The sequence below is a fragment of the Lithobates pipiens genome, unplaced genomic scaffold, assembly GCF_037356315.1.
Source record: "Lithobates pipiens isolate NorthernLeopardFrog02 unplaced genomic scaffold, aLitPip1_a1.2 Scaffold_18, whole genome shotgun sequence".
Classification (NCBI taxonomy): Eukaryota; Metazoa; Chordata; class Amphibia; order Anura; family Ranidae; genus Lithobates; species Lithobates pipiens.
This window is the reverse complement of record NW_027507758.1, coordinates 418155116-418163955: the sequence shown is the minus strand read 5'-3', so window position 1 is coordinate 418163955 and position 8840 is coordinate 418155116. Positions and strand designations below refer to the sequence as shown.

Below are 8840 nucleotides of genomic sequence, written 5' to 3'. Positions count from 1 at the left end.
GACTGTAATGGATGCTGTTTACAAGACTGCTGACATCTATGTAATGTATTGAGTAGGAAGAATGGTTGCCTTACTGTGGAACAATTTCCTATAGGCCAATAGGTGCAGCCTCATTTTCTATGAGGCCTTGTTTTCAAACCAGCGTTTGCTAAACTACCGACCATTTTGCATAAGTCTGACAATAAACATGCATGCTAAGGTCCAGACAGTTACACTGCAATTAATGAGCTTTGCTTTTTCAGCATGCAGCATGGATATAAAAAGAGAAAGAAAGAAAGAAAGAAAGAAAGAAAGAAAGAAAGAAAGAAAGAAAGAAAGAAAGAAAGAAAGAAAGAAAGAAAGAAAGAAAGAAAGAAAGAAAGAAAGAAAGAAAAAGTTGCAAACATCTAAACAATTTAAGGAGAAACTCTTTTTTTTTTTTTTTTCATGATTGCATGTACACAACACACACAGGAATACTTTAATTTATTTTAAACTCATTTTACATTTTAGTAAACCAGGCCCATACAGAAAGAAAGAAAAGTTAGATAGATAGAGAGAGAGAGAGAGAGAGAGAGAGAGAGAGAGAGAGAGAGAGAGAGATCAATAGATAGATAAATAGATAGATAGATAGATAGATAGATAGATAGATAGATAGATAGATAGATAGATAGATAGATAGATAGATAGATAGATAGATAGACAGACAGACAGACAGACAGACAGACAGACAGACAGATAGATAGATAGATAGATAGATAGATAGATAGATAGATAGATAGATAGATAGACTTTTTTCCTTGTATACATTTATAAGCAAACAGTCACATATCAGGAAATTAAATACAGATGTTTTATAATTTCCTCAAAAATGCTGAGCTGTGTATATGCTTATATTGTTAATATGTATAATTGTATAATGACTAAAAGTACATATACATAGATATGCATACATATATGTTTAGACATATATATATATATATATATATATATATATATATATATATATATATATATATATACAGATAACCAGTATAGCTGCATTTGGCACCGAAATAAATGAGCCCCCAGGGCATGATTAGGATATTTCAACCCTATTCCCCTTGGAGAGATCTTTCCTACCAATGGGAAATAATGTGTTCCTGGGATATTTTTTAGCCGAATATTAGCATGTTGTGCCAAATGCAATAAAGAGGCACTAAGAGGTAATGGCAAAGTGATCGCAAATAAACAGTAAGGAGCTGGCAGGATTTCACTGCCTCCAACACAAATCCGAATGGACTATTAAACAGGCACATAAACTTGCCAGGGCTTTTAAAGTCTGGACACAGGCAGCCAGCATAGACATCGGAAACCTGGGAAAGTGTGACTTTATTATGTCATATGTTGGGGACAGGTCTGCTTCTACCTACCAAGCACCTAAATGCCTGTAAAAGATAGGAGTGCTAAAGTGTAAAAGTAACAAGTGCAGGCCATTCATCTGGGCTGTGCTAAACTAATCCCATCCTGAGCCTTTATGAGGCTGCTGGGTGGCTAGCAGCTAGTGTGTGGTGCCTGGACTCTGCACAGCGCTCCTACTGCTGCAGGTGCTATAATGGTCAGCCAGCTCTCCCCACACTGCGAGCATCTTTTGCTGTGACTGATATGCAAAGGAATTACATATACACACACATACACAGGTCTACATGCTCGCTGAGACTGTGCTATTGGGGGAGCTGCTTGTAAAAATACGTCTCATGCCCATCCAGATTACATTTGTAATCCCATAAAGACACCTGCATATAAAATGAAATCCATATCCACAGATACTATTAAAGATGTGTATGTGTTTTTACTTTGCAATGGCCATTCGGATTAGCTATAAAATCCCATTAAAACACCTGCATATCTACATCCACAAATACTAGAGTATGCAGTAGATATGTATAAAGTTTTACTTTTCCATGCCCATCCAGATTACATATATCCTATAAAAACACCTGTATATAAAATAGGATCCACCTCCACAAATAGATGGGTATGTAGTTTTACTTTTTCATGCTCGTGCAGATTACATGTACAGTACTGTATAATCCCATAAAGACACCTGTATATAAAATAGGATCCATATCCACAGATACTTGTATAGATGTGTATATAGTTGTACTTTTCTATGTCCATCCAGATTACATATCCTTTACACCAGCAGATATAGTAAATAGGATTTACATTTACAAATACTAATACAGATGTATAGGTAGTTTTACTTTTATTATGCCCATCCAGACATATGTCATCCCATAATGGCACCTGTATATATAATCAGATCCACATATTCTAGTATAAAGGTGTGTGTAATTTTACTTTTCCCTGCCCATCCAGATTATGTATGTCATCACATGATATTATAATTTTTTTTTTTTTGTGCTTGAACAGGATGGACTTGTGTCTTTTTCAACCTAACTATGTAACTATGTAACATAAGCAGCCTGTGTATATTAATCAGATACACAGCCACACACTAATATAAGTTTGAATGTGTTATTTCTTTCCATGCCTATCCTAATTGCATACACCATCACATAAAATACAACAGATATATTATTTGACATTTGCCCACACTGGTATAGATGTGCGTAATATTACTTCCCATATCCATCCATACATTTATCAGCTATACTGTCACACCTACGAGTGTGACAGTATAGTGTGTGAGTGATGCTAAATTGTATGCTGGTGACTGTAGAGATTTATATCTGCTCACAATGTCCCCATTCCCTGATCAGACACTCTGATTCCAGTATACAGCCCCCCTGCTCCCCAGATCCTCTCTGGGAAAGTCAGCTCTGCAGTCCCCAAGACTTGTGCCAGTGTCCAGTGTGTACTCTTCAGGTGTCAGGCTTGTGTCAGTGTTGTCAGCTCCACACAACGTGCATTGTGTCCCTGATTGCTATGTGACAATTAGAGGGTTTATTTCCCAGACCTCTGGAGGGGTCCCTGTCTATTGAGGCACTGAAAGCATGAATGCTTCAGTATCCTTCTACATGGCAGTGCACATGAAGAATAGAGGGGCGGCTGATTGACTGAATTACTGGGGTCACCAACAAACCCCTTTGGATGTGACAGTTCGAATCACCAAAGGGAACAGAGATTTCACCAGTCAAGATCTGAGAGCCCCAATCCATTTCCATCACTGGGGGGAGCTGAGTCAACTTATCGACAGATTTATAATATAGAGTAGTAACTACAAGGCTGTAGAGAAATATACGTGTCATTTACTAAACACTAAATCAGTCTATAAACATATAATATTATATAGTAAACAGATCAATAAATAAATCAATGGTGTGTGGACGGACAGATATATATATTAAATTGAAATGTAGCTAAAGGGAGCTAGATATAGGTAGAGAGATAGGTAGGTAGATAGAGGGATGGACAAATGCACACAGATACATGCACAATAAATACATACATACATAATAGACACATGCATAATAAATGAATAGGAATAGAGAGATAGCTAATAAATGGATAGATAAATAGACAAATAGATAATAAATAGATAGATAGATAGATAAATAGATAGATAGATAAATAGATAGATAGATAGATAGATAGATAGATAGATAGATAGATAGATGGATGGATGCAGGCAGACACACATACATTCAAAAGAGATACATAACTAATAAAATGATAGATAAATAGATACATGCATACATGGATGATACATCGATAGATAAATCCATAGATACATAGATACATACATACATAATACATACATGGATGACACATCGATAGATAAATAGATACATACATACATCAAACATACATGGATGATACATCGATAGATAAATCGATAGATAAAAAGATACATACATCGTACATACATGGATGATACATCGATAGATAAATCGATATATACATACATACAGTACATGCAAACATACATCATACATACTTGGATGATACATCGATAGATAAATTGATAAAGTGATTGCCAGAAACACACATTTATAATAGATACATAATACATGGCTAGGTAGATAGTTGATCGATAGATAGACGGAAATTAATGATTTACATGAAATAATGATATATCATTGATTTATATAAAATATATATTTATATATTCGCGATTTATATACCACAGTGTCCGGCTTTAATTCTGTCACATTGGTCTTTTTTTTATCGCCGTGTATTTCCTTTGTACATACATTTAGCATCAGGTCAAGCACAAAAAAGGGAAATAAATTGTCTGCCGTTGAAGCCGCCTATAATAATCTTATATGATGTGATATAAATTATAATATACAATATTTCCCTGTTTTTTTTTTTTTTTAATTTATAAGAAAAAGAAATAAGCATGGTAGAACAGTGGCATTGCACTGCTTTTGCCCCATTTCATAACAAGTGAAATAAAATGATTGGAGCCCCATGGGTGGAATAGTAATGATGGGTGGAGTAGTGATCATATGTGTAGTGATCATATGTGGAGTAGTGATGATGGGTGATGATAGATGGAGTAGTGATCATAGGTGGAGTAGTGATGATGAGTGGAGTAATGATGATGGGTGGAGTAGTGATCATAGGTGGAGTAGTGATCACAGATGGAGTAGTCATCATAGGTGGAGTAGTGAACATAGGTGGAGTAGTCATGATGGGTGAATTAGTGATCATTGGTGGAGTAGTGATGAGGGGTGGAGTAGTGATGATGGGTGGATTGGTGATCATAGGTGGAGTAGTGATCATAGGTGGAGTAGTGATGATGGGTGGAGTAGTGATCATAGGTGGAGTAGTGATGATGGTGGAGTAGTGATGATGGGTGCAGTAGTGATCATAGGTGGAGTAGTGATGATGGGTGGAGTAGTGATCATAGGTGGAGTAGTGATGATGGGTGGAGTAGTGATCATAGGTGGAGCAGTGATGATGGGTGGAGTACTGATGATGGGTGATGATGGGTGGAGTAGTGATCATAGGTGGAGTAGTGATGATGGGTGGAGTAGTGATGATGGGTGGAGTAGTGATCATAGGTGGAGTAGTGATGATGGGCGGAGTAGTGATCATAGGTGGAGTAGTGATGGGCTCACTGGTGGACCAGTCACATGCACTGTCCATTTAAAGGCACTGTTTCCATTTCGCAGGAAATAAAGCAATCGATCCCATTTTCAGCAAACATTTGTAAACACAAGCATAGTAGATATTACAGCTCGGATGAAGACAGTTTAATATTACGGGTAAATATATGGCTATGGGTTAATATTTATAAACACATGCAGACATTTTAATACATCCTATTAATCAGAAATAAAACATGATCCATGGGTAATAGTGTGATAAAGCCGAAATACTGATTAATATTTTCCCACTAACATCAGACACTACAAGGCTGTCTAGACCCTTTTCTTCTGTCCTCATGTAACTCTCCCAGAATAGACTGCCCCATGCAGATTGAAGGGTTAATAGTAAGTAAACTGATTCTAAGCCGGTCCTGTTTTAAAAGGTGGCATGGAGTTTGCTGCTTGTCACGCAGCGCCCACTAGCGGCGACAAGCGTCCTTGCAGCTTCATTCAGCTTCCACTCCCTGAGCAACAGCAACTTTCTCAAAGTCCTGCCTGCCTCATCCCTGCACAAGCCCGAAGTGCAAGCAAGCCCAGCAAGTTGGACGTGTTACAGCAGCAGTGGCAGGAGGAGCCGCAGCAATAAGAGCAGCTGTGGTGTGTACCAGGTGCCCCCAGATCAGGGCATCATCTCCCTGTAGTCCCTGCATGGATCCACCAGGTCCCTGCCAGTGTGCCAGGATGGGCAGCCCACAATCCTAGAGATCAGAGCCCTCTACAAGATGGCAGAGGGTGAAAAGCCATAGCACATTGCACCTACTTGTGGCCAGTTTCCTTGCCCGGCCTTTGGATCTCATGGTGACAGCTCTTCGATGATGGTTTGCTGGAGCTTTTCTCTTGGATCTTTTCCTTTTTTTTTCTTTTCCCCCTCTCTCTCTCTCTTTCACTCTCTCAATCCCCTTCTCATTCCGGACTCGCTATCTCCCCAGCACTGTCAGTTTAGACACCTTCGCGCATGCGCTCTTCACCTCAAGCCTCTGCCAAAAAAGTTTGCTGCGATTTATCATTTGGGGTTTCAGATCTTGTCACATGGAGCTCTCCCCGGGTGCTTTCCACACACCAGGCTTTTCATGTGTGCACACTGCGGGGCTCGGCGGCGTCTGACACCTCTGCCGATCACATCGCCTCTCCTCCTCCATTCACCACCGCAATCTGATCGGGGTAACTTCCTATCCAACTCTAGCTGACCTTTCATTGACAAATAAAACGAGTTGGGTGTCAGGAAAAAGCCATCGTGTATTGTGTGTGACATGTATCAATCACCCAACCGATCATCACCTGCTTGTACGACGCTGCGCTACACGTCGGCGCTACATCAGTGCTGATCTTGGAGAAGCATTTGTTTTCTAGCAACATAGTAAAAGCACATTACATCTAAGATTACTTGTGTCACTTTCATTTATCCGATTTGTTACAATGTATTGTAATCATCTGTGCGGAAGGCTACACAGTCTAGCTGCCATCTAATCGATCGATCGATCTATCTATCTATCTATCTATCTATCTATCTATCTATCTATCTATCTATCTATCTATCCCATCCATTATATAATATTTATATATCTGTCACCTTATCTATCTATCTATCTATCGATCTATCTATCGATCTATCTATCTGTCATTTGATCTATTTAAACATTTTTCAATAATAGATAGATAGATAGATAGATAGATAGATAGATAGATAGATAGATAGATAGATAGATCGAATCGATCAATGACAAATAGACAAATATTGAATAATGTTTAAATAGATCAAATGACAGGTAAATTATAGATAGGTAGATAGATCAGATGACAGCTATATAAATATTATATAATGGATGGAATAGATAGATAGGTAGGTGGGTAGATCGATGATCGATAGATAGATAGATCAATGACAGACAAATATTAAATAATGTTTAAATAGATCAAATGGCAGGTAGATTATAGATAGATAGATAGATAGATAGATAGATAGATAGATAGATAGATAGATAGATAGATAGATAGATAGATAGATAGATAGATAGAATGATATATATAAATATTATGTAATAGATAGACAGACTATCTATCTATCTATCTATCTATCTATCTATCTATCTATCTATCTATCTATCTATCTATCATCGATCTACCTACCAATCTATCTATTCCATCCATTATATAATATTTACAGTATATAGCTGCCATCTGATCTATCTATCTATCTATCTATCTATCTATCTATCTATCTATCTATTTATCTATAATTTACCTGTCATTTGATCTATTTAAACATTATTCAATATGTGTCTATCTGTCATTGATCTATCTATCTATCTATCTATCTATCTATCTATCTATCATCGATCTACCTACCAATCTATCTATTCCATCCATTATATAATATTTACAGTATATAGCTGCCATCTGATCTATCTATCTATCTATCTATCTATCTATCTATCTATCTATCTATCTATTTATCTATAATTTACCTGTCATTTGATCTATTTAAACATTATTCAATATGTGTCTATCTGTCATTGATCTATCTATCTATCTATCTATCTATCTATCTATCTATCTATCTATCTATCTATCTATCTATCTATCTATCTATCGATCTGTCTATGAGATCCATATTAACAAACCATGTACAGTAACCCTGTCATGATCACACGAAGACAAGTTTTAGATTTGAATGTAGCTCAGTACCCACAGGTATCATTTCTCTGGTTCCTGGTGCTGATTCTATATAATTGGTACCTTTCAAATACCTATAGCCCATTCAGAGACCTCTAGAACCTTTGCTTCCTCTAGAATCTAGAAGGCACACCAGTGACAGAATGAGGCTCCTTTGCTGCAACATAGTAATGGCATGCTGGGATTTGTTGTCCTCCTCACATCAGGCATGCTTTAACGTCTCTGTCTAATTAAAGCCCGTAAATAAATAGAGAGAGATCTCTATTGTATAATTTAATTAGAATAAGATGAGAGTGGCTTGTGTCCATCTTGTTAATAGTGTAAGAACAGCACATTAGAATTCATTGCCTGCACATCATAATGGTATTGGATCTATAAAGCAGATGTGGACTGTTAATACAGTAGAGGATATATATATATATATATATATAGTGTTCATCCTGAGATTCCCTATTGCTGCATCCCTCCCAGCCAGGAGCAGATGCTGCAGATGTGGCAGTTAGCAAACTCCAAGTGAGCCTCCTCTGTACATATATGTGTATGGGGTGGTGAGTGCAAATCTGCCCCCTCCCTTTCTTTTTTTCAAGGTAACTGTCTATGTTGGAATATGAAGTATTTTGTTTGCTCCTTATCTTGCCTTGTTCCCATACATAGAGATAGAGGTTAGCAGGTGTAGGATTTCTCATGCTGGGTGTAGACTGGGTTACCAGTGGATGGGGTTGCTGTCTTTTGGCTGTTAGTAGCACTGATGAGTAAAGTCAGTAAGCGGTGCTGGCACTCCTTATCAAATAGCTCTCCTCCATTGTATTTGTGCAGTGAACTTTGCATCGTTCTATTCACTCTGAACTTCGATTCTCCTAGCTACCAGTAAGATTGATTTGATCATTGTAATGCAATTATTCCACTGTTTACCCAACGCTTGATTCCAGCTATGGCTGTGAAGAAATTAAAGCCGGACTGGGTGTCTAGAAGCATGGATGGGGTTTTGTATGCCCTTTGAAATGAAACAGTCTCCCTTATTTAGTCTCAGGGCTCCAGCACTCCAAGCCATGGGTTCAATTAGACAAAATGGAAACAATTTTCTCC

At 37.7% G+C, this 8840-nt stretch overlaps 1 protein-coding gene across 6 annotated transcripts in view; it reads right to left on the bottom strand.

Moving 5' to 3' along the window:
• The window catches only part of MECOM (MDS1 and EVI1 complex locus), a 740867-nt gene extending 734831 nt beyond the window's left edge, over positions 1–6036 (bottom strand). The window contains exon 1 of one of the 6 annotated variants that reach the window (XM_077488015.1): positions 5842–6036. In XM_077488015.1, the coding sequence (XP_077344141.1) occupies positions 5842–5878 (37 nt within the window). In that variant the 5' untranslated portion in view covers positions 5879–6036. The remainder of the gene's footprint in view (positions 1–5841) is intronic. The other 5 variants (XM_077488014.1, XM_077488017.1, XM_077488016.1 and 2 more) reach the window with 5 other exon arrangements.
• Between the last annotated feature and the right edge of the window lie 2804 nt (positions 6037–8840).